The 27,056-nt window shown below is 42.4% G+C and overlaps 1 protein-coding gene across 1 annotated transcript; it reads left to right on the top strand.

The window, feature by feature from the left end:
* Positions 1-808: 808 nt before the first annotated feature.
* WNT8B (Wnt family member 8B) lies at positions 809-25,299 on the top strand. Its single transcript, XM_009215156.4, has 6 exons — positions 809-2,162; positions 21,137-21,170; positions 21,966-22,104; positions 23,109-23,234; positions 24,019-24,161; positions 24,378-25,299. The coding sequence occupies exons 1-6, from the start codon at positions 2,095-2,097 to the stop codon at positions 24,921-24,923; spliced, it is 1,056 nt and encodes a 351-aa protein (XP_009213420.2). The 5' UTR covers positions 809-2,094; the 3' UTR covers positions 24,924-25,299.
* The last annotated feature ends 1,757 nt before the right edge of the window (positions 25,300-27,056 follow it).

Here is a 27,056-nt window from a genome sequence, read left to right as displayed (position 1 = left end):
AATAAAAGTCTTAACTTTTTCCTTTGTGGAAGAAATTCTGAGGGGATGGGACAGTGTCTCAATAAACTCATTTTAAATTAGCTCTCCCTTTTCACACAAAAACTGCCCAAATCTGCTCTACCTCCCAATGAATTTTTGCATCCCCTAGGAGTTCTCTAGTCAAGTAAATGGCAAAAACTGTGGTCAGGGAAGAAGTCAAGGCTGAAATCCAGGAGTCATTGCTCCTTATCTTCCTAGGACCTGACTCTTGGCCTGAAATAGACTCTACTGCTCCCTTTCTGAAAGAAGAGAGAGAAGGACCTAAAGTTGTTTGTGTAGGAGCCACAACTGACCAAGCTCATCTCACAATAAGGTTTGGAGTTCCAAATAAAGACTTGGTCTAGAAGATTCCATGTGGACAACAAAATTACACAGTTAAGATACTGAGGTGAAGACCCCCTAAATCATCTGGCCTGGGTAATAGAGAAAGTGAATTTGTGTATTAATTCTCTATTTTCTCATTCAGTCTAGCCAGAGAGGGTTTTGGAGCAAGAGAAACGAGAATAAAAGAAGAGAACAAAGACCATTGTCTCAGGGAGACCTTAAGAAAGGTGATGTGGATGCTAAAATAGAAGGTGTGAAAATAGTTAGAAAGAATGAAGAAGACCTAGTATTCAATAGCACAACAGGGTGACTATCGTCAATAATAATTTCATTGTACATGGTAACTAAGAGTATAATTAGCTTGTTTGTAACACAAAGGACTAATGCTTGAGGTGATGGATACCCATTTACCCTGATGTGATTATCATGCATTCATTGTATGCCTGTATCAAAATATCTCATGAACATGTACTCCAAAAATATATATATACCTATTATGTACCCACAAAAGTCAATTGACATTTTTTTAAAGATGGGGCTATATGGCCACATAGATACCAGTCTGGAGCCTTTTGAGGATCCCCAGCGCTGTGGCTGAGGCCACCCTCCTCTAGAGAACAGAAGGAGCAGAGTCCCAGAGAAGTGTGAGCAAGGGCTTGGGTGCCCTCCTGGCTCCACCACCCGAGTTTAAGAAAGTAGGGATTTTGAGGTCACCTTTGTGTGCCTATTGAAATCTCTTCCCTTCTTCAAAACTCAAATTCTACCTTCTTCAGAAAACCTCCCCTAAATAAGCCTACACTATAATAGGCAGTTTGTAGCTATTTAATACTTTATTAAACTGCATTATTTTATTGTCACCTTACTAGGCTGTAAATGTCGTTAGGACAGAAATTATGTTTTGATTTTTAAAAATTTCCACAATGCCTAGGGTGGTGTCGAGAATAAAATAGGTATTCGGTAAGTAATTGTGTGATGAAAAAGTTGAAAGGAAGAAACAACCATCAGGCTTCCTGAAGTTTCTAGCCTTTCTAACTTAGAGACAAAACACACTAGATGGTAGGACTGCATCCCCACATTCTCAAATCAGAGGGCGGAGGTTCACCTGCACCTAGTGTATTTTTTTCTGGGGGAAAAAAAAAAAGCTATCCTGAATGCAAATTCAGTCTCAAAGTGCTACAAAGGACAACCAGTAAAGCACAGTCCCTTCTGGATCCCTTCTGGGGACCGGGCTCTGTGTGTGTGTGTTGTGTGTGTATGTGTGCGTGTCTGTGTGTAAGTGTGCATAGGTGGGGAAAGGTTGTGGTGTGATGGGAGGGGATAGGCAAGAGGGAGGAAAGAGACTCCACGCACTGATTGTGTGGAGGGGATTTGCTATGTCTCTTCCCCCCGCTTCTTTCTTTGTCCTCTTTCTCCTGGTCCCCTTCTTCTGCATTTGTCTGGGAGGATCCTGGAGTGTTCTTTTGATCGACTCAATCTTTCTCTGGCACTTGAGTTCTGATTGGCTGAAGGACTTAGAGGGGAAAAAAAACTTTAATTAAGTAGATAATCTCGTCTTTGGACGTTTGGCAGCTCCATTTCACCTCCCCTTAACTCTGTTTGGGATCGCTTACACACCAAGGAAGTTGGGCTTTGAGAATTCCATCCCACTGCCACCGAGGAGAATATTTCTCCACCTTGCTTACCCATCTCCCAGTTTTTTGGAATTTTCTCTAGCTGTTACTCCAGAGGATTATGTTTCTTTCAAAGCCTTCTGTGTACATCTCTCTTTTCACCTGTGTCCTCCAACTCAGCCACAGCTGGTAAGTAACCTGGACTCTTACCTGGAGCTGGGAATAGGTAAGTGTATGTAATATGTTGGGTAAAGCTCATTTCATTTCCGGAAATGTAGGAAGCCTTGAGATCTCTCCTAGGAAAAACTGTTCTATGGGGTAGGGCTCTTCCTAAATTTATGGCTGATTTTAGTGAACCTTTAGGACCCCTACCAATAAAGGACTAAATGATGGGAAGGGGGGTTCCTATTTTTATAAATTGCTATTCCACAAATATTCCCCCAAAGTGATTTGAGGGAAAATGGACAGCAGCCCTTTTCACGAAATCCTGATGTCAGCATTGTAGAGAGGAGGAAGGTAGTTCAAAGCAAGTTCTACCGTGTGTTGAATCTGATCTTGAGGTAAAGTCTGGAGACAAAATTCAATGGGATCTTACTTTGCACTTTCTGACTTTATTTTTTTTTCAGGATATTCTAAGTAATTGCTCAAATTCTCATTTCCTAGACATAAAAAATTTTATTTGAACCACTAAGCGGGCATTGGGTTAACAAACATGTTTGAAACCAGATATTTTAGAAATCTAAAGGTCTTGAGAAATTTATTTAATTTGTTCAATTTACAAAAATTTCTAAATGGTTCAGAAAATCAGATAATGTATATGAAAGTGCTTTGTAAATTATAAACACAAATGCTAAAGAATATCATCTCCATTCTCATTTAGCTCTTGGAAACCACATAAACTATCTATACATGCAACTGTTCATAAGCAAATACACCAGTACACAATAACATACAGAATGCAGGTTGCTAGGGTGTTTGGAGTTTCTCTCCAGTTCAGATACGAGCTCAGTCTGTCTCTTCATCAGTTCTCATTTTGACCATCTATTTAACAAAGATATAAATCCAATTGCTACATAAACTGTTGAGGAAGCAAGAAAAGAAATTTCTTTGCTGAGATAAGCTTCCTTTGAGAATTGAAAACATATTTTTATCGTAAATGAGTGTAGCTGTCTTTATTGAAGTGTTGATAAGAAGTATGCCAACTTCATAAAACTATTTGCAAGTTAATACAATAATCTGCAACATTTCTGATTATAAGCAGAACCACCAATTAGTCCATTTTTAATTGGCGTTTTAATTAAATATTTCAACGTTCAAAAAAAAAGTCTCTCTTCTCTCCCCTTCATGAGAACAAAAAGACAAAAGGGAGAGGAGACTATTTCAGAGCACTTCTACTGATGTTCATGGTATTCTTCAGCTGATTCAGTATCAGCAAAAGAGAAACACGAGATTCCTTTCCCTAGTCACCAGGGCGGTGTGAAGAATTGTTCTATAAAAAATACCTTTACTGTGTGTTCCCTTCCCTGCTGGAGGGGGTCATGTTCATTTCATTCCGATACTGACACAGCCACACTGAAAGGTGGCTGGGTTGCTTGTCTGTCCAAATTCAAGTGTCTGGATTCAAAAAGAAAAAAGGAAAAAGAGACGTGAAAGAAAGTTCTAATTTAAAAAAAAAAAAAAAAAAAAAAAACAGGGTTTAAGAACCCCTTCTCGCCTTGCCTGACTTTGAGGAGAAAATGTACAAATCTCCTTTATAACACAATTAGATTTTAATTGCTTTTTCCTATAAGCCCCAATTTAAATTAAACATTTGTACTTCACCAAGAATCTGTTTGTGGTGGGATTTGAAAAGTGATTTTTAAATTTAACATTAAATCTTGATTATGCTTCTAATGAAACTATCAGGGTTTTGCATAAGGTCATCTTCCCCTTTATGCCATGCAGAGAAATTTGACCAACCATAGCCTTTGAAATGTTTCTCTTAATACTTCATTATCAACCTTTTATGTAAGGACCTCAAAAGCATTTAACAAATAGAGAACCACAATTTCTGCTTGGCTGTTCAATTGTAGGCCTGCCTGAAATTACTGCCTAAAAGAGTCCATCAACAGAAATTCCTGGGCTTGAAAAGGAGAGAATAATGATGGCATTCACCTATAATATGCAGTTTTACTAGGTAAATCAGTCCAAGATGATATCTTTGAAAAGTATTTGCCACAATTTTTTATAATTGGGACACTTTCAAGGAGAACTTTTAGTAACTTGAGAAAATTCTTTTCTTTGAATTTGTTTGTCTTAATCCTTATGGCTCCAAAGAAAGAGACTGAGAATGTATGATAAGCCAAGCAGATGATGATGATTATAATGGTGGCCAGAGATGAACCAATTCGATTTTCCTTCCAATGCACTTACTCATCTGGAATGAGCAGGCCTAGAAAGTGTTTTACCTTAACTGGTTGGCCCCATTTTACTCCAAATGATATGTCATCATGACAGTGAGTCTTACCCAGTTCTGTTCATTTCTCACTCTCTCCCCACCTAACTCAGTCACCAAATCAGAAGGATGCCCCGGGACACAGAAGTAAACTAGAGCTCTGCTCTCATTCTTCAGCAGAAGTCACCACCTCTACTTCTTTCCAAAGGTCTGCAGCAGGAATTTAAACAGGGTCCATTTCTCTTCTGCAGTAGGGCAAGAATTTGTCTAAAATCTTTGGATTTTAAGGCAGCTTTTGAAAAACATCATCTTTTGGTCCTCTACATGCATGTTTTAGAGTAACCTTTCTATGGCTCTTGAAATCTCATCTGATGATGACATGTGGGACTCCTGATTGGCAAAGGAATCAGTTATTGGAGGAGGGTCTTTGAATCCATATTCTCACCAAGCATTGCATAAAGCTGAAACTCCTGATCTCCACACTATGTGCTACTACTCTTAGGTGTATATTATGAACAATAAAATACAAACTCATTTAAAAATTACTGAATTCATACTGAGGTTCTGTCATAAGATTTTGCCATATTGAGTTTTTCCCACTAACAGATTTTAAAAAACCATATATGATCAAGTGAGGATCCACTAAAACTGTCACGATAGGGGAGGATTCTCATCCTCAAAGAGGCTGGGAATATCCAAAGTTAGAGAAATAAAAAGTAAAGTGTGAGGAACTGCTTTGGAATCTGGAAAAAAAAAAAATAGCCAGTATAAAAGAGTCACTTAATAGCATCCTTGGTTCATTAAAAAAAAAAAAAAAAGTGCCTGATCCATTAAAAAAAAAAAAGCTGGGATTTGTGGAGTAGCTCTGAGGTGGGCTAGATCAGCAGTTGCACTGTAGGAAGGTCTGAGGGCTCTGAGACATAACCAGAGGAGTTTAATTCCCAGGTTTATCATTGAAGGCCTCCACAACTTGAGCCCTATGTGTTTCCTTCCAGAATCTCTATTTCTCTTGTCATGAAAGACAATCACTATTATTATTATAATTATTAACAACAACAAAGGCTGTGAGGATCCTGGGAAAAGACACTTCATTACAGCTCTTGTTATGAGACCAGTTTGTGTGAGTGACAACAAGGATGCTCTAAGATGCATCTTCGTTTTAGTTTTAGTTTTTGGTGGATGACAATATGACACAAAGAAGGATCTCCTTCGTGTGCTACTACACAGTGACAAATGGGGCATTAAAAAAGGACCAGAAGAAAAGGAGTTTTAATCCAAACCCTCTCCTTCCATGGAAATATATTCCTTTTTTTTTTTTTTTCCTTTTTCCCCAGCTGGGAAAATTGGTTTAATGCTGCTCTATGTCGGGTGATACTATTATCTCTTGGGACTATTAATAAAATTCCTTTTTTTCTGGGCTCCAATGATGCTTGTCTATTTTCATCAGAAAAGTGGGGGAGAATTCATATGGTTTAGAGAACAAAGTCAATATAATTTTTCTTAGGATAAATCTTTATTTTTCAGAAAGTGGATTTTTTTTTTTTTTTACTCAGTAAAAGATCAGGCTGGGTTAACAGCTGGGGGAAACCCTGAGCTTGGGTCACATAAATAACATTCCCCACTGCCTCCCACTTGAAATATACCTGCACTCCCAGGACCTCTCAACGCAAACTACCATCCACTGTGGACAGACGCTTCAGTCTCATTATAAGCCAAACTTTTATGGTTTGTTTTTCTCAATCTTTATTGTAAGCCCCTGTTATTGATCACTTCATTTCTCTGTATGCTTCTTAGGTTAGAGTTTTCTCCACGCCAAGAGAAAATCAGATCATAAGGGGATCATTTAAATTCACCATCATCTGACCAGTCCAAACTCGCTTTTTAAAAATAGGTTGTTTTCGCAACTTCAGCATCCTATGGTACCAGCACATTATGGGGCTATATTCTAGTAGTCCCAATAAGACCCTATAAGGGGGCCAATAGGTCAGTCTTTCTATGCAGCTCCATAGATGAAATTCTTACACTCTCCAGGCCAAACTGACACCATCCTACATTAGGAGGAATTTCCCCCTTCATTCAAAATGGCAATTACCTTTTGTTGCTCTAAATCTCAGTCCTTTTTCTGTAGTCAGGTTCTCTAGGTTTATCGTACCACACTTCGAAGGTTCCATTCCTTACCAATATCCAGGACACTAAGTAGTGACCCAATAGATTGTCCACATTATCCTGTCTGGTATTTCCTCACCTTAATCCAAGGCATCTGGTGGAGCCCAGATTCTGTAGATTATTGCTTTTCAGAATAATTGGGTTTGTTTTAAAATTTTCACATTAAGGGAAAAACATGTTTTTACAAAGGTTGAGAACAGCATATATAACAAATCCCAATAACTCAGCTTCAACCATTATCAATCTCTGACCAATCACGTTTTACCTATACTTTCTGTAGCATTTTTAACTGCATATTCTCTTAGTCTAAATCTTCCAAGTACCACCATGGTTCAAAATAGGAAAAAGAGGGATAGCAAAAGGATTATGTGTCCTCTGTCTGAGAGACCCAGGCCAGTAATTAGAATGAAGTTTGGGGAACATTGTACATTTCTCCCATTGCCCTTGGGAGAAGATCAAGAACACAAATTGGCAAAAGGGAATAAGTCATTCAAATACATGTTTGAGTTTATTTCTATTGGAGCTGTGGTTGATTAGCAAAGGCAGTAGAAATTGATGGTTGGATCAGATTGAGGAGAGAACATTTTACCATCTATTTGGATTTAATTCCATTAAGCAGTAAAAGTGGCACTAAAGTGCCAAAGCCTGTCAATTTTCCAACCTTAAACTGTTCACCTAGTTGTTTTACAGGATAATTCTTAGAGTTACCATGTACACCTACCTTCTTGATACTGATATAAACTGATATTGTTTCCATCGATGCAACTGAGAACACAAATGTTTTCTAGAGTCTATACTGCAGGGACCAAGGCAACAAGATCAGAAAACAAAATGGAATTCTCTGCCTCCATAATGACTGCGGAAAAAGTTCCCGTGATCCCAGGCTTTCTGGGAATGGTGGCTTGAGCTGTTCCTTAGCAGCTCTCACTTAGAGACCAAGGAAAGGAGCGTGAGTATAGCTTATCCCTGCCACAGTCCTCATTCAGATGCTAAGTGCTGAAGTGCTTTTCTGTAGCTTAGCGTTTCTCAGCAGCGCTTACTACAATACATAAAGAAGGAAGGAAATGAGGACAGGGAAGATAGCCTATCACTCTATAAAATATCCTGGAATGCAAATGACATATCAGTTGCAGGGAAAAAGATGATCCCCCGAACATTTGTGCTTCACTTGTGAAGGAATCTGCCTGAGCTTCTTTTGCAAAGATCCATGGTATAGAGTTGTCCTGTGGGCTATGACATGGCCTTTGCCAACAATCATTTGGCAAGGGCTGGATTTGCGATAATGTGGGATTTTAATATACATTTTAATATAAGGACTACTGTTAAGACTGTCAGACCTGTTTAACTTTTAAAAAAATTTTTTTGTCAATTGGCTTACGAGACTGGTTTTCTCTTTTCATAGTTTAGGGCACTGCATTATTATATAAAAAATTCACATTTATAAAAAACATTTTTAGAATGCTTTACAGGGCTGAACTGCCTCTGAAGAAAGAAATGGACTTTAATTTGGTGAAATAATTATGGGAATATGACCAAAAGCTACGCATTCCTGAAGTTTTCTTTCTATACTCATCTTGAAAAATACCTTCCTTTGGCCCCAATCTCCACTGCAATCATTTCTCCTTTCTTTTTTTTCTTTCAATGCCGTCCTCCTCCAACGAGTCAGCACTAGCTGCTTTCATGTCATAACTCTTCACTCTGTGCAATCTGGCTTGTGTTCTATTGCCATACTTAAATAGATCCCTCCACTGATACCAGCTTTGTTCCCTCTTGACGTATTTTTAAGTAAGAGGAAATCTGATTTTGAAAGTCTGAATACTTCTCTTCCCTTTAAGACTTCAGATACCTTGTAACTTCTCCCTCCTAATCCCTTCCCCTAGTTAAATAGGAAAGCCTGATTTCAATACTTTGGAATGGGCAAGAATTAGTCATGCTTTTCACCCTTGAAAAATATTTGCATTTTAAACTTAACTCTCTCAAATTGTACAGTGAATAGTTCCGATTTCAAATACCCTCAGGTATTATCAGATAAGAGTAGTGAAGAAAATTTGGGGACCAATGGGATAGTATTTCACAGTTATTAGTAAGACCTACTTTCTATGTAACTGTGTGTGGGGGCACATGTGTGAACATACCTTTGTGTCTGCTCGTGCACGTGTGTTCTACAGGTCAGACATGTGGATGCTGTGGAACAGAGACAGTCACAAGGAAACTCACTCAGAAGAGCTATCTTTGGGCTCTCCGCAGCCCATGGCATCTTGAGAGTTCTATGGAGTGAAAAGCTGCTGTCAGAATTCAAAGAGAAAGCTGCATCACTGGAGCACCTGCCAGCTATAGCCCCAGGCAGCTTCCCTACTCCATATCCTCCCCTTAGCCTTTAATCCTTTGCCCTATATGCCTTCTGTGCTAAATCTTCAGATAGAGAAGATCTACAGTTCACATTCATTCACTACCATTTCTCCTTTCCCCTGGGCCAGCACTCCAATTTCAGTAATCAGACGTCTCTCTCCTAAAGTAGACCAAATTGAGCCTCATGACTCAGAGACACTTTTTTAAAGACAGGATCTCACTCTGTCAGCCAGGCTGGAGTGCACAATCCTGGCTCACTGCAGCCTCGACCTCCCTAGCTCAAGTGATCCTCCCACTTCAGCCTCCCAAGTAGCTGGGACTGTAGGTGTGTGCCACCATACCTGGCTAAATTTTGTATTTTTTGTAGAGACAGGGTCTCACTGCCTTTTAAAAATATCATCGTTATATCCTCTTTTCTGAGCTCCATCCCATTTCTCCATCTTTATTATGATTTTTATTTTTATTTTTTGTAGAGACAGAGTCTCACTATGTTGCCCAGGCTGATTTCAAACTCCTGGGCTCAAGCAATTGACCCACTTTGTCCCCCTAAAATGCTGAGATTACAGGCGTGAGCCACCATGCCCAGCTGATGACTCAGAGATATTTTATGGACATTAAGAGATGGGATTAAAGGTTGGGGAGAAGTCAGAAGTATTACGTAAAGATTTGTGGGGAAAGTGATGAGAGGCAGAACAAAACAAGATCACAGGGCACTAAGATGAAAGTCCTGGGTGGTAAGAGGAAAACATAAAATTCTGCTGATTCATATTCGGAATGTTTGTTTTTTATTTTTTATTTTATTTTATTTTTTGAGACAGAGTCTTACTCTGTCACCTAGGCTGGAGTGCAGTGGTGCAATCTCGGCTGACTGCAACCTCTGCCTCCCAGGTTCAAGCGACTCTCCTGCCTCAGCCTCCCAAGTAGCTGGGACTACAAGTGCAAACCACCATGCCCAGCTAATTTTTGTATTTTTAGTAGAGATGGGGTTTCACTGTGTTAGCCAGGATGGTCTCGAACTCCCAACCTCAGGTGATCTGCCCGCCTCAGTCTCCCAAAGTGCTGGGATTACAGGCGTGAGCCACCACGCCCGGACTATGTTTTGTTTAGATACACAAATAATTACCATCATGTTATAATTGCCCACAGTAGTCAGTACAATAACATGCTGTATAGGTTTGTAGCCTAAGAGCAATAGGCTCTACCATAAAGCATGGGTATGTAGTAGGCTATCTATCTAGGTGTGTGTAAGTACATTCTATGATGTCTGCACAGTGACAAAATCACCTAATGACACATTTCTCAAAACATATCCCTGTCATGAAGCCATACGCTGTATCCCCTCCCCACCTCTGCCTACAGTGTCCTTTAGTATTTGTTTCTCCCTACTCTTTTATACACAGAACCCAGTGTGAGCAACAACAACAGTGCCTAGAAAATGTGCCCGGAAGATGTCATGCTACCCAGACAAAGCAGGGCCTGTGCCCTGGCAGATGTGGTTCTTTTGTGGACATAGAAGCAGTAGGCTGGTGCAATGAAAGGATAAAAAATTAGCAGAGACGATGTGATAGTTAACTGAGTGTATTCATGAGTGTGTGCAAAACATCACTTAGGCCGCTCAGAAATATTTACCAAGGATTTTTCAGGAATTAGGAGTCCTGGATTAGACAGTGGGAATAAGAGCAAGGGAAATACGGGCTGCAGAAAAGCACAGCAGGTAGAGTGCATGCTCTAGAGTAGGACTGCCTAGGCTCCAGTCCTGGCTTCACCACTTACCTAGCTGTATGAGGCTGGGTGGCCACTCTATGTTTCAGTCTCTGTTTCTGTAAAATGAAAGATATAATAATTTCTACCTTATATAATTGTGATCATTATATGAACTTAAAATACGTAAAACACTTAAAAGTACATGGTCAGTCCTGGCAACACAATGAGACCCTGTCTCTACGAAAAATACAAAATAAAAATACGCCGGGCGCGGTGGCTCACCTCTGTCATCCCAGCAGTTCGGGAGGCCAACGTGGGTGGATCATTTGAGGTCAGGAGTTCAAGACCAGCTTGGCCAACATGATGAAACCCCATCTCTACTAAAAATAAAAAAATTAGCCAGCATGGAGGAATGTGCCTGTAGTCCCAGCTACTTGGGAGGCTGAGGTGGGAAGATTTCTTGAGTCTGGACAACAAAGCAAGACCCTCTCTCAAAATAAATAAATAAATAAATAAATAAATAAATAAAAGTACTTGGTATGCATGGAATAGACACTCAATGAAAAGTAGAGTATCCACCCCATGGAGTTGCTCTGAAAATTTAAAAAGATGATACAGGTAAAACACTTAGGAGAGTTCCTTACATAGTTGATAAATGCTAGTTATTATTACATGATATGATTAAACTTTATATTGTATCGTATACACACATGTATACTGGACTGCTAACACAAGGAGAAGAAACAATTGTAAAATTTTGACTTGGCAGTGTAAAAGCACAACCACAGTGATTTATGTAAATCGCTTACCACTTATGCCTAATTACTGTGAAGCACAGCAACAATTATACACAGCACTAAGTGTGTCAGATTAACTTTGCTAAAGGTTTGATTATAGCACTAACCTCTGTGTACATATGCTCAGTGTTCACTCTCTAATACTCTTGTAGTATGATCATCTGCTCATGTAGCACAGTCATCTGCTCACTACATTAAAAAATTAGTGGGAGCACTGGCTTGCCACAGACTTCTTATATTTCTCAAAATCTTTTTGCAGTTCTTTTTCTCCTTACATTATCTGCTGCATCTGATGATCTATCTTTTTTATTTCAAAATCCTTGTATTCAATTCACTTTTATAGGCACTTACTATGTTCAAAGTAGTAGATTAGGAACTGGGGGGTATACAGAGATAATTAAGGCAGCCCATACTTATAGTCGAGTATAAAGGAGGAAAGGGAAACCTTCATATGAAACAGAGAGAACTTGCTGTGAGGCTTCAAGGCGTGCTGGTTGTAGCTTTTGCACTGGTACTTATTCAAGAATAAGTGAGATTTTTAAATAATAGCTTTATTGAGATATAATCTACATACTATAAAAGGCACCCTTTAACAAATCAATGATTTTTTTAGCCAATTCATGGATTTGTGCAACCTTCACCACAATCCATTTTAGAACATTTTAATCACTCCAAAAAGAAACACTTTATTCATTAGCATTCACTCCCCATTCCTCCTCCCTTCAGTCCCTGGAAACTGTGAATCTAGTCAGTTTCCATGAGATTAATTACGCTGGATATTTGATATAAATAGAATCATATTATTTATGACCTTTTGTGTCTGGCTTCTTTCACTCAGAATGATATTTTCAAGGTTCATCCATGTTGTAGCATGTATCCAGTACTTCATTCCTTTCTATGATCAAAACATATTCTATTATGGGTTGGGCATGGTGGCTCATGCCTGTAATCTTGCACTTTGGGAGGCTGAGGCAGGAGGAGTGCTTGAAGCCAGGGGTTTGAGATCAGCCTGGACAATACAGTGAGATCCTGTCTACAAAAAATTAAACAATTAGCCTAGCACAGTGATGTGTACCTGTAGTCCCAGTTACTCAGGAGGCTGAAGCAGGAGGATCACTTGAGCCTAGGAGTTCAAGGCTGCAGTGAGCTATGATGGCACCACTGCACTTCAGCTTGGGTGACAGAGAAAGACCCTGTTTACATTTAAAAAAAAAAAAAAAGGCCGGGCGCGGTGGCTCAAGCCTGTAATCCCAGCACTTTGGGAGGCCGAGACGGGTGGATCACGAGGTCAGGAGATCGAGACCATCCTGGCAAACACGGTGAAACCCTGTCTCTATTAAATACAAAAAAACTAGCCGGGCGAGGTGGCGGGCGCCTGTAGTCCCAGCTACTTGGGAGGCTGAGGCCGGAGAATGGCGTGAACCCGGGAGGCGGAGCTTGCAATGAGCTGAGATCCGGCCACTGCACTCCAGCCTGGGTGACAGAGCGAGACTCCGTCTCAAAAAAAAAAAAAAAAAAAAAAAAAAAAAAAAAAAAAAAAAAAAAAAAGACAAGAAAATAAAGGGCTGGGCGTGGTGGCTCACGCCTGTAGTCTGAGCACTTTGGGAAGCTGAGGCAAGTGGATCCCCTGAGGTCAGGCATTCGAGACCAGCCTGGCCAACATGGTGAAACCCCAGCTCTACTAAAAATACAAAAATTAGCCAGGCATGGTGGTGGACGCCTGTAATCCCAGCTACTTGGGAGGCTGAGGCAGAATTGCTTGAACCTGGGAGGCAGAGGTTGCAGTGAGCCAAGATCACGCCACTGCACTCTAGCCTTGGCAACGGAGTGAGACTCCGTCTCAAAAAAAAAAAAAAAAAAAAAAAAAAAAAAAAAAAAAAAAAAATTCTATTTATCCCCCCCCTCAGTTGATAGACTTTTTTTTTTTTGGCTATTATGAATAATGCTGCTATGAAAATAAATGTACAAGTTTTGTTGGACATATGTTTTCAATTCTCATGAGTATATACCTAGGAGTGGAATTGCTGGCTTATATGGTAACTTCATATTTAACCTTTTGAAGAATTGGCAGACTATTTTCCAAAGTGTCTGCACAATTTTACAATATCAGCAGCAATGTATGATTTCTCCACATCCTCACCAACAGTTGTCTTTTTTATTTTAGCTATATTTGTGGGTGCAAATCCTTGTCATGTTTTTAATTCATATTTCCCTGATGACTAGTGATATTGTGCATCTTTTCATGTGCATATTGGCTATTTGTGTATTTTCTCTGGAGAAATGTCTATTCAAGTCCCTTGCTGATTTTTTAAAAATTTTATTTATTTATTTATTTATTTATTTTGGGATGGAGTCTTGCTCTGTTGCCCAGGCTAGAGTGCAGTGTCACATTCTTGGCTCATTGCAACCTCCACCTCTCGGGTTCAATCGATTCTCCTGCCAGCTTCCCGAATAGCGGGGGACTACAGGCGTGCACCACCATACCTGGCTAATTTTTGTACTTTTGGGTGGAGACAGGGTTTCACCATGTTACCCGGGCTGGTCTCAAACTCCTGACCTTAAGTGATCTGCCCGCCTCAGCCTCCCAGAGTGCTGGTATTACAGACACTAGCCACTGCGTTGCCAATATTTTCTCCCATTCTGTGAGCTATCTTTTTGCTTTCTTGATGGTGTTTTTAGAAGTGCAAACGTTTTTAATGTTGAAGAAGTTCGATTTATCTGTGCTTTATTTTGTCACTTGTGCTTTTGGTATCATAGCTATAACACCACTGCCGAACCCCATGTCACAAAAATTTACACGCATCCTTTGTTCTAAGAGTTTTATAGTTTTTGCAGTTACACTTAAGTATATGATACATTTTGAGTTAATTAAAGGGGATGGGGAGTTGCAATGTTAAATAAATGTATGTTGTGCAATAACAATCCAACTTAATCCTTTTGTATGTGTATATCCAGTTGCCCCAGAGCCACTGGCTGCAAATACTAAGAATAGGTGAGATTTAGCAGAACAGCCGAACAAAGGTACAGAGGCATGAATGCATGGAGGCCCAGGAATAGCAACTGGTTCAGCCTGAATAGAGGATTGGACAAGTAGGGATATTTAATGGGAAACGAGACTGGAAAGGTTATGTAGTCAGATTATGGAGGGTCTTGAGTACCAAAAGTTGGAGAACTGTGGAAGATTCTTGAGCAGAAGAATGACATCAGAATCAGTCTTTCAGAAGATTGGTCTAGCTGAAGACTATACCTGGATTGGAATGGGGGTAAACAATGTAAGCAGAGAAGTCAGAACTTCTATGGTGGTCTAGGTGGGAGATCACAGCTAAGACTGTGACAGTAAGAGTAGAAAAGAGGGAGCTGATAAGCAAAAAGTATGAGAGGCACAATACACATAAGTCCTGGTAACCTATTGGATGATGACAGCAAATTGGTAGAGACTTGGCAAAATGGTGGTTCCATTAATAATAATAATAATAATAATAATAAAAGTCAGGAGAAGTAGCTAGTTTGGTAGGAAAGATGAGTTAGCTTTTAGATAAACCGTCTTCACAATTTGAAACATTCCCAGTAGAGAAATCTAACTTTCACATGGAAATGCAGCTCTGGATCTCAAGAAAGCAGTCAGGGCTGAAATTAAGGCTTTGGGAGACATCACTTAATCATGATTGTTAGAACCATGCACATAAATGAGGAAGTCCCCCTCTCTCTCTAGATAGCAGCTCCTTTAGAGTTTTCTCAGACGATATTTCTTCCTACTACCACCCCTAAATGTGGGTTCCTGCATTCGTTCATTCAACAAACATTAAAATACATTTAATAAACATCATTAAATGCTTATTATTGCCAGACATTGTTCAAGGCACTGGTAATATTTGATGAACAAAATAGAGCAATCAACAAACAAAAAAAACTTGCCTTAATAAAGCTTACAGCCTAGTGGGAGGAGGCAAACAGTAAATAAATATATATGTAAAGCATATAGTGTTCATAAGCAGAGAAAGGGGATGGGGGAGATGGAGTTGCGATTTTAAACAGGATGATGACGGAAAGCCTCAGGGAGAAGGACACATGTGATTAAAAGGCTGATGTAGGTGAAGGAACAAACTATGTAGATATCTGAGTACAAAGCATTCCAGGATTCCAGGAACAGAGAACATGCAATGACCCCGAGGCTGGAGAGTGCCTGGTGGGTGAGAGAAACAACAAGGAGACCAGCACAGCTGGCGAAGAGTAGTGAGGGGAAAGCAGCAGATCAGGTCAGAGGCATAAATGGAGGCCAGATTGTGTAGGAGCTTATAAACCATGGTAAGAATTTGACTTCTGTTTGGTGTGAGATAGGAAATTATTAGAGGATTTTGAGCAGAAGGTGGCAACATTTGATCTGTATTTTAAAGGTATCAATCTTTAAACAGACCACTCATTTTGAAAATAGAATTTGGGAGAATAAAGGCAGAAGCAGGGAGGTCAATCAGATGGCTTTTACTGTAATCCAGAGAAGAGATGACAGCTTGAGCCAGGGTGACAACAGCGAAGGTGTTGAGAACTGGTTAGATGCTGGATATATTTTGAGTTGGAGCTAGCACGATTTGAGAACAGACTGAAACAGGATGTGAGAGAAAGAAAGGAGTCAAAGATGACTCTTGGCTGGGCATGGTGGCTCATGCCTGTAATCCCAGCACTTTGGGAGCCTGAAGTGGGCAGATTGCTTGAGGTCAGGAGTTCGAGACCAGCCTGGCCAATGTGGCCAAACCCCATCTCTACTAAAAATACAAAAATTAGCTGGACACGGTTGCGCATGCCTGTAATCCCAGCTTCTTGGGAGGCTGAGGCACAAGAATTGCTCTAACCTGAAAGGCAGAGGTTGTAATGAGCCAAGATGGTGCCACTGCACTCTAGCCTGTGCGACAGAGCAAGATTCTGTCTCAAATAAAAAGAAAAGAACAAAAAAGAAAAGTGACTCGTTATGATTTTTGTCTGAGTAACTAGGAGGAACAGTCTTTTACTTAGATGGAAAAGACTACAGAAGGGGTAGGCTTGGGTGGTGGCAGCAAGGATCAGGAGTTCAGTTTTGGACATGTTAAGTTTGAGATGCATATTAAACACTGAAGGAGAGGTGCCAAGAATACAGTTGGATATGCAAGCCTAGAGTTCAAGCAAACATCTGAGAAGAGGTGGGAGGGTTCAGGAAGGCATGAACTCTTTGAATGGTCCTGAATCTGGGTAATAGTGTCAGCAACTGTACAACCTCATGGGAAATGGGAAGCTTGTACCTTCATCTGGGAGTATAATGGTTTTACCATGTTCTGTCTACATAGCAGCCTCCATTTGTTAAAATTTATATCTTAAATTTACATCTTCAATGTTTGTTAGCATCTTTCCTTCAATCACATAACTGTCCCTAGGTGGCACCCATACAAACACTTAAATTCCTTCCTTTCTGGTTCTCTTTGCATCTTCTCACAACTCACTATATTTTCTGAAATCTATATTTTACTTCCAAAAGGAAACCATGCCATTGTTTCATTGACCAAGAACAAGATCCTCCTCCTTTGGTACTCACTACAGGACAGTCTTTTCTTTTTTTTTTTTTGAGATGGAGTCTCGCTCTGTCGCCCAGGCTGGAGTGCAGTGGTGCAATCTCGGCTCACTGTAACCTCCACCTCCTGGGTTCGAGTGATTCTCCTTCATCAGCCTCCTAAGTAGCTGGGATTACAGGCATGCGTCACTATGCCCGGCTAATTTTTGTACTTTTAGTAGAGATGGGGTTTCACCATGTTGGTTAGGCTGATCTCAAACTCCTGACCTCGAGATCTGCCCACCTTGGCCTCCCAAAGTGCCGGGATTACAGGCGTGAACCACCGCACCCAGATGAGTCTTTTCTTAATATAGGATATTTTGGATATGAATAAGCCAGCCATAAGGTTCAAATATGTCTGCAAATAACTCGGAGGTTAACAACACAAGTCGGCCCGGCGCAGTGGCTCACGCCTGTAATCCCAGCACTTTGGGATGCGAGGTGGGCAGATCACCTGAGGTTGGGAGTTCGAGACCAGCCTGGCCAACATGGTGAAACCCCGTCTCTACTAAAATTACAAAATTAGCCAGGCATAGTGGCACACGCCTGTAATCCCAGCTACTTGGGAGGCCAAGACAGGAGAATCACTTGAACTTGGGAGGCGGAGGCTGCAGTGAGCCGAGATCATGCCACTGCACTCTAGTCTGGGCAAGACAGAACAAGACTCCGTCTCAAAAAACAAACAAACAAAAAAACACAAGTCCCAGGAGGCGGAGTCTGCAGTGAGCCGACATCGCACCACTGCACTCCAGCCTAGGCAAGATAGAGCGAGACTCTGCCTCAGAAAAACAAAACAAAGCAAAACAAAACAAAAACACGTATCACTTTAAAGGAATGTTGTCCAAATAAGGCCTATAGTGTTGTTCCATGACAGGTGCTCAATTAAGTCTCATTCATTGATCAGTTGGGCTAGACCAGGACATCATACAAATCTTTGCATATTGTAGAATCTTCCAGGAAATAATTCTCTAGAATCTCTGTCTATCACTCCCTGTAGTTCTGATTTAGACTCCTTTCACAGGAAGACTCTTCACCCTGACTATGGCAAAGCTTTTTGTCACTCAATTTGCTTTGCTGTTTTGTTTTCTTTCCTGATAATTTCTGTCTTAAGGAAAATGGGAACTAGCTATGTCAGGCTTGGTAATGTCCAAATCTTTGAACATTATTCCTAACATAAAAAATGCCTTTCTGAGTCAGAACAAGCTCAGGCCCCTTTCCCCAAGGCAAAGCGGCTTCACTGACTCCTCTGACATGTCTTTAAGGATCAGAAATTCATCTCCAAACCTATAACAGCTTTGGAAATTGTGAATTCATTTAAGTCATCTGAATTTTATTTTGTGTTTTGCTGGTACTACTACACCTGACCGACCAGTGCTTCTTTTCAGTTGACTTAACGTTGCCTACCAAGCTTTAAAAAGTAGGCATTAGTGGCCAGGCGCGGTGGCTCACACCTGTAATCCTAGCACTTTGGGAGGCCGAGGATCACGAGGTCACGAGATCAAGACCATCCTGGCTAACACGGTGAAACCCCGTCTCTACCAAAATACAAAAAAAAAAAAAAATTGGCCGGGCATGGTGGTGGGTGCCTATAGTCCCAGCTACTCGGGAGGCTGAGGCAGGAGAATGGCGTGAACACGGGAGGCAGAGTTTGCAGTGAGCCGAGATCACACCACTGCACTGTAGCCTGGGCAACAGAGTGAGACTCTGTCTAAAAAAAAAAAAAAAATAGGCCTTAGTTTTGCTAGACTTCATAGTAATTTTGATTTTCTAAAATTCTATTACAACTCGTTTAGAATCTTTTTCATCTTCTCATATGGCAGCCTCTTAGTTTGTTAATACTGGTTTTCAAAAACTACTCACATTTTTGGTGTTGTACGTGTTTTGTATGAAGAGAGTCAGTCAAGCTCTTTTGGCCTGCCAAGAGACTAAACTTTCTTGGTCTATTTCATTTCCAATCCCCTTTCTGGTGATGTTCAGCATCTTATTGACCTTCAGAATTGCAGGGGTACACCAGATTTCATGGAACAATACATAATAATTCCCGCATTACTTCCTCACATTATAATGGAAAAAGAAAGATAATAGATTCTGATTTTCAAATGCCTATACTGAAGTCATTCTCCAAGTCTCTAGCCCTGCAGATCATGTGTGTATGTACATATATATTTAACTTTTTATTTTTAGATAATTATAGATTTGCAAGACATGTACAGGGAAGAAATGTACAGGGAAGTCGCATGTACGCTTGCCCCAACCTTCCCCAGTGTGAACACCTTACAGTGTTAGTACAGTATCCATGAAGCTTATTCAGACTTCACCATTTTTACATGCACTTGTTTGTACATGTACTCATGTGTGTGGCTTTATGCAATTTTGGCATGTGTAGCCTTGTATAACCATAGTCAAGACATTTGGCCATCCCCCCAAGACTTTCTCATGTTACTCTTTATAGCCACATCCATCCCCCATCCCAAATCCTTGGCAACCACTAATCTGTCCTCCAGCTCTATAATTATATAATGTATATTATTTCACTATTGTTATGTAAATAGAATCATGCAGTACGTATCCTTCCGAGATTGACTTTAATCATCCGTAACTTCCTTCAGGTTCATCCAAGTTGTTGCATGTATCAACAGACCAGTCCCTTTTATTGTTAATATTCCATGGTATGAATGTAGCACAGTTTTCTAAACCATTCACCCTTTGAAGGACATTGGGTAGTTTCCAATTTTTGACTATTATGAATAAAGTGGCTATGAGCATCTAGGTACAACTTTCTGAGTGAAAATAAGTCTTCATTTCTCTGGGATAAATGCCCAAGAGTGCAATTGCTGAGTCATATGGCAAGTTCATTTTTAGTTTAGTTTAGTTTTTTTTTTTTTTTCTGAGACAGAATCTCACTCTGTCACCCAGACTGGAGTGCAGCGGTGCAATCTCAGCTCATTGCAGCCTCTGCCTCCAGTATTCAAGTGATTCTTGTGCCTCAGCCACCTGAGTAGCTGGGATGATAAGCACATACCACCATGCCTAGCTATTTTTTTTTTTTTTAAGTAGAGATTGGGTTTCGCCATGATGCCTAGGCTGGTCTTGAACTCTTGGATTCAGGTGATCCACCCACCTCAGCCTCCCAAAGTGGTAGGATTACGGACGTGAGCCACTGCACCCAGCCCATTTTTAGCTTTAAAAGGGGCAGCCAAGCCATTTTCCCAAGTCAGATGACTTATTTTTAGAGTTTAATTATGACTCAATCCCTAGAGAGAGATTCCACTGTTTACTTCTTCCTAATTAGAGAAGTATCCTTCTAACATCCCATAGAGTCAGATGAACTTGGATTCAAATCCTGCTTCACTCACTCACTAGCTGGGTGAGCCTGAACACATGTTCAACTTTTCTGGAGTCTCAGATTTCCTATTTGCAAAATAGAGATAATAATGCCTGAGACAGTAAGGATTTAACAAGATCAACATCAAATACTGAGAGTAGAGCATAAGGAACAGAGTCAGGAGTTAATGCTAGCTCTCTCCCCACTTCATGGCAGAATAATCAGCAACCATTACTATCAAGTTTATGGTACTAGAAATTTTACCTGGCTTTAAAAATGCAAGGAAATTATACTACTTTTATTAATGTTCTTTTCTACTAAGGGGTGTGTGTGTGTGTGTGTGTGTGTGTGTGTGTGTGTGTGTGTAAATGGAATTTCGCTCTGTCGCCCAGGCTGGAGTGCAGTGGCATGATCTCGGCTCACTGCAACCTCCACCTCCCAGGTTCAAGTGATTCTCATGCCTCAGCCTCCTGAGTAGCTGGGACTACAGGTGTCCACCACCGTGCCCCGCTAATTTTTGTATTTTTAGCAGAGACAGGGTTTCGCCATGTTTGGCCAGGCTGGTCTCGAACTCCCGACCTCAAGTGATCCGCCTGCTTCAGCCTCCCAAAGTGCTGGGAATACAGGCATGAGCCACCCCACCAGGCTGTAAACTATCTTTAGTAGGTTTGTTATGCACAGTGTTTCCTGGGTAAAACTAGTTGCCCTTTCTTCCTATTAATTACATGTGCTGAAGTAATTCTTACCACTCTTGGAAGCAGAAACAAGTTGGTGTCTCTGCATTATATTCTGTTTTTGTTTTTTCTCTTATAGGTCAGTGAACAATTTCCTGATGACTGGTCCAAAAGTAAGAACAAATTCCTTTAATTGATACGGATTTCACTAATCTTAGCCTGTTGACTAAAGATGATAAATACAGATTTTTCATCATATCCACATCTTTTGTTACGCTGTATATATTACAGATAGAAAGACTGAGACCCAGAGGGTGTTAGGGACACATCTAAAACCACATAGCAAGCCATTGTCAGAGCCAAGATAAGAACTCAGGAGCACTAATTCTGAATTTATGGCTACAATTTCCAGAGCCATAAAAGTCAACAGCCTTTTATAGGTGTCAGGCTGCAAAGTCACACATCCTTCTCAGTGCCCCGTGGTGGGATGCAGTTTCCCATGTTTAAAATGCTGGAATTGTACTACATGATCTTTACATTCATGGGCATTTTCAGTTCCAAAATGTTATTTTCTAAGATGGTCATGTGACGAGAACTGCTTAAATTTCATGAATTGTGTGATTTGGGCTCATTTTGGAGAGGCAGGATAGTTTAATGAATAAAGGTGAATAAAGGATGACAGGGACTAGAGTCTGATAAAACTGGTTTCATTTCTAGTTCTGCCATTTGCTAGCTCTGCGACTTTGGGGAAATCACTTTAGCTCATTCCCTGAGCCTCGGTTTCCTAATCTATAAAATAGTGCCTATTTCACAGGTTATCTGTGATGTCAGATGAGACAGCATATTTAAAGTGCTTACTCCATCATTATTTTGGAGGGATGGGAGAGTGAGTAGGAAGGGAGGTGTTTGGTCAGTTTAGGGTATTCCTCCTAAGTTCAGTCTGAGTTTTTACCCCTATGTCCCTACAGGCTTACCTGATTTACTCCAGCAGTGTGGCAGCTGGTGCCCAGAGTGGTATTGAAGAATGCAAGTATCAGTTTGCCTGGGACCGCTGGAACTGCCCTGAGAGAGCTCTGCAGCTGTCCAGCCATGGTGGGCTTCGCAGTGGTAAGAAAAGCTTCAGCCACAGCTCCCTGGACCCCCTGGTTACAGGTTAGAGTCCCAGGGATAGTCCCTTGTCTCCTCCAAACACTTATTCCTCACCTGCTCTCTTCTCTTAGGTCATCTCCCTCTCCAGGATCTTCTCTTTTCCTTTTCTACTTCCTTTTTCCCACCTATAGAGTTTTTTCTTTCTTTCTCAACACTCTCATTGCTCAACAAATGGATATTGCCTTATTCCCAATCCCATACCATCCTTGGCCTCCCAGTTGGCTAAAGGTCTCCTCACAATGTAAGTAATATCAGGAGGTAGGCATGGGTCACAATTTCTCATACCCGTTAGCCCCTTCCTTAGCAGAGAGGTACTGGGCAAGTGGAGAGTGACTTGGAGGCCAGATTCCCATGGAGAAGATAAGATAAAGAGTGGCCATGCCAGTAAATGAAAGAGCTGCCAATCAGAGGTTCTTTTCAAGACTAACTGCACAGGACTCTTAGACCCCAGTGTTCCAGGAGGAATTGGGCATGGGTTCTTTACAACCTAGCCTTCAGATTCATCTCCCTCCCCATTTCTTCCTCAGGCTCTTTCCAACCTAAATCATTTACAATCATGTGTGTCAACAGTACCCTAGTCACCTGGTCATAAAATGTGTGACCTGAAATGACAGGAGGTGAGAAGAGTAGGGCTAATTCCAGGGATGGAGCAGACCATGGAAGAGGGTAAGATACACTGTAAAGATGGGAAGGCCAGGCACAGTGGCTCAAGTTTGTAATCCCAAGCTCTTCAGGAGGACGCAGTAGGAAGACTGAGCCCAGAGTTCCAGACAAGCCTGGGCAACATAGTGAGACCCTCTCTCTGCAAAAAATAAAAGTTAAAAAATAATAATAAAGATGGGGAAATAGGATGGAGCTAGGGAAAGAGGATATAATGATGGTTATTAAAGAAAGGTAGCATGTGTGGTATTTCTTTAAGCTGCAACCCCTCCCTCTAACTCTGGATTTTTGGTTCCTGCTAGCTAATCGGGAGACAGCATTTGTGCATGCCATCAGTTCTGCTGGAGTCATGTACACCCTGACTAGAAACTGCAGCCTTGGAGATTTTGATAACTGTGGCTGTGATGACTCCCGCAATGGGCAACTGGGTGAGTAGTAATGTGGGGATGGGTACCATAGGCCAGCTCAATTCACATAAAGAATGAAAAGCCTAGTGGGGGTGAAGAAGAGCTGTATTTTTCTAAATATGAAGAAAATCATGCGGAAGATGGGTGAACGAGTTTGATCCCAAGCCCTACAATGACAAGCCAGGCTAAATGTAGCTTAGGACCTTCTTGTCCCATTGAGTAGTTTCCTTAATTTAAACATAATAATAAAGAAGCAACACTCTGGGGATTCCTCTGTTGCTTCTCTCAAACACAAGGGGAACTTCCTTCCGTGTTGCCTATCCCCGTCTACTTTCCACTCTTTACCTCCAGTGCTGTCTCCAATCCTGTGCCCTCCTGACCAATTTCCAACATCATTGTTCCATATTTCAATTGTACCCCTTTCCCACTCAATGCTTGAGCTTTCCTCATCTTTTTGGCACCATTTTGTCCCTTCTGGACCTCAATCACCAGCAGGGCACGTGCACCCTCTGCCCATGGGTAGAGGCACTGTTGGCAGAGGAGTGTCCTGGCGCCTTGCAAAGAATCCACTCGGCAACTACTTACGTCATTGAGCTCTGAGCAGGGGATTGGCTAAACCTGGAAGTGGGCGTGTAAAGGTGGCAAAAACAAATATAGACGGCAACTGATCTGGATACAGGGTACTCGCCCAACCTTAATCCTCTCCTATCCTGGACCCCCCACCCCGAACCCAGTTGGAAACAGCAGCCCAGGAGGCTCTGCGCCCGCTTGCTTAATGACCTGTCCTCCCCCTGCACTTTTCCAGGGGGCCAAGGCTGGCTGTGGGGAGGCTGCAGTGACAATGTGGGCTTCGGAGAGGCGATTTCCAAGCAGTTTGTCGATGCCCTGGAAACAGGACAGGATGCACGGGCAGCCATGAACCTGCACAACAACGAGGCTGGCCGCAAGGTGAGTCCCGCAGCCCTTGGGAATAGGCAGCTGCTGGCTCCATCCACTACGAGCTCCAGGTGTGGACAACTCTTCCGTTCATTTAAAAGACTGGCAAAATAAGGTACCAAGTGGGCTGGTCCAGTAGACTAACTAGACTCCTCGCAACTCCCGCAGGGGCAGTTAAACTCGCCACGCGCTTAAGCTCGGGTCTCTCACTCCTAGCTCTCTCCCCAGGCAGTGAAGGGCACCATGAAACGTACGTGCAAGTGCCACGGCGTGTCTGGCAGCTGCACCACGCAGACCTGTTGGCTGCAGCTGCCCGAGTTCCGCGAGGTGGGCGCGCACCTGAAGGAGAAGTACCACGCAGCACTCAAGGTGGACCTGCTGCAGGGTGCTGGCAACAGCGCTGCCGGCCGCGGCGCCATCGCCGACACCTTTCGCTCCATCTCCACCCGGGAGCTAGTGCACCTGGAGGACTCCCCGGACTACTGCCTGGAGAACAAAACGCTAGGACTGCTGGGCACCGAAGGCCGAGAGTGCCTGAGGCGCGGGCGGGCCCTGGGTCGCTGGGAACGCCGCAGCTGCCGCCGGCTCTGCGGGGACTGCGGGCTGGCGGTGGAGGAGCGCCGGGCCGAGACCGTGTCCAGCTGCAACTGCAAGTTCCACTGGTGCTGCGCAGTCCGCTGCGAGCAGTGCCGCCGGCGGGTCACCAAGTACTTCTGCAGCCGCGCAGAGCGGCCGCGGGGGGGCGCTGCGCACAAACCCGGGAGAAAACCCTAAGCGTTTCCTCTGCCCCCTCCTTTTCCCACCGGTTCTTGGCTTCTTTTAGAGACCCCAGTAATTGTGGAACCTAGGGAAAGGGGAACCCGCTGCAGACCTAGGGATCCTGAGAAGGAGAGACTGCAAATTCTCCGAAGCTTGCCACTTTCCAGCCTTTTTCCCCAATTCCTCTGTGCTCTCCTAGGGCGCTGTTTGAAGCCTCCTCGCAGCCACACCTAGGTCTGACTGAGAACTCAGGCTTTGAGCTACTGATCTTCCTTGGATTAGGACGAGAACAGGTGTTCCTCCTCCCCTTTCTTAGCAGCCCTAATGTCTGACCTAGCCTATCAAGCCTTAGGCGCTGGAAGAACCCTTCTCAGACACGCAGGGCCCAGGTAAAGCCAAAGCTTTGCCCTTTTGCCCACTGCTGCCCCTCTCTTCTGCACAGCTCCTCCCCTGCTACCTGCTGACCCAGACTCCCCAGGAATCTTGAATGCTTTCTCTCCTCTTCTCCCTTTCCTTTCTTTCCCAGAAAAACTGAGGAAACTGGCCCCGGCAAAGCATGTCTTTGGGGTTGGTTCCTAGAGGCAGAAGTTGAAGATGGAGGAAGAGGGAGCTCCTCTGGAGTGCTGATTTGAACACCAAGGGTGCTACTCATCCTTGTGGTATCATGTCATGATAGACTTTACTAGTGGGGCAATGACCTTCCTAGACAATCACCCAAGGGACTCTAGATACATACCCCAAAGGTCTAGGAAATACGTTAAGGGTAGATTACAGTCATTTCCTACCCTTTAGAGGTACCCTCTACCTTCTCCTGACCTACTTCCTCCTAGCAACCAACTTTACCTCTTCTTCTTCCCCAAAGGATCTTTGTTCCTCTGAGCCAAGACTGAGGTAAATAAAGCCACTTTCCTGTTCAGATCCTGGTCTGCACCTCTAGGGGCAGGTCATAAGGAGAAACTGAGACCCTTCCTTATCACTAACCTGGTTCTCAAACAGGCAGGATTCACAGCACTGGATATCTTCCTTCGATGAGTAAACTTCCTGCAATGAAACTGTTGCTAATGGGAAGTTCAGCACCTTGAACCTTAATTTATTGCAGTCATTGTGATATGTGCTCTTTTTCTAGGTACTGCACTTATTCTTGAGGATATTGGGGTGGGGTGTGGTAACAGATACAACCTGTGGGCTCTCTCCTCCCTCCCCTCTTGGCAGGATACCATCCTCCCTAGAGCCTCACTTCCCTGGTCGCCCAAGCAGTTATCTGGATTGAGGCTAAGCTGCCAAGGATTAGTAAATCATCTATATAAATCTTCTAATACATTCACTCAATAGCTGTGAGCTTGCTGCTTGCGGTACTTGAGTCTTCTGGTTTTATTCTCAGAGAGGAGCACAGCAGGGACTTGTTTATGAAACAGAGCAAGACCTTGGGTAGGGAAGAACCAATCCCTGACAGACCCTCTGTAGCCCAAGGAGCTCCCCAGCCAGCTTCCTTGCCCTAGGACAGTCCCAGGTCTGGGACTGGGCAGCTCTTCTAGAGCAGAACTGGTCAGATGTTAGATGACCCCAACCTTCCTCTCCCAGAGTAGGAGAAAGCAGTGTGACTGGCTCCAAGTAACAAAAGCCAAGACTCTAGGGGCTCACCTGTAAGAGTCAAGGGTTCCCGTAATCCAAACTAAGGCAATAGCCAGGTCAGATCCCAAACCCCTGGCCTCACCCACATACCTTCTGGTCTTGCCAACACTTACTGAGAGAGTTTCCCCTTCCTGACCCGGGATACACTTCCTTTCAGGGGTTCCTAGTGCTTCATTTCCAGCTCTATCAGCAAAAGGCCCTTCACGCCTTCCCTCCACTTTTATCTGAGCCTCCCAACTCACCTTTTCTCCTTAACCAAGAAGTAGCATATACTAACCTACCTGTCCCACTTTGCAGAATTGCTTGATAATGTACACGAAGAAAGTTTGGCAAGGCAGCTAGAAAATTTAAAAGTACAATGTTGTAAAGTAAAGCTGCATTCTCCAGGAAGTCTCTTAGCATAAAAGCAGGAGAACTATTGTGCTTCATATTTGATAACTCCAGGTCAGCACTCTAAATATGTCATGCTGCCAGAACATTATTTCATAGGCTATTGTTTTATATCCCCAAATGGAT

The sequence above is a fragment of the Papio anubis genome, chromosome 11 (assembly GCF_008728515.1).
Source record: "Papio anubis isolate 15944 chromosome 11, Panubis1.0, whole genome shotgun sequence".
Lineage (NCBI taxonomy): Eukaryota > Metazoa > Chordata > Mammalia > Primates > Cercopithecidae > Papio > Papio anubis.
Note: the sequence above shows the minus strand (reverse complement) of the source record. Positions and strands in the feature narration are given on the sequence as shown.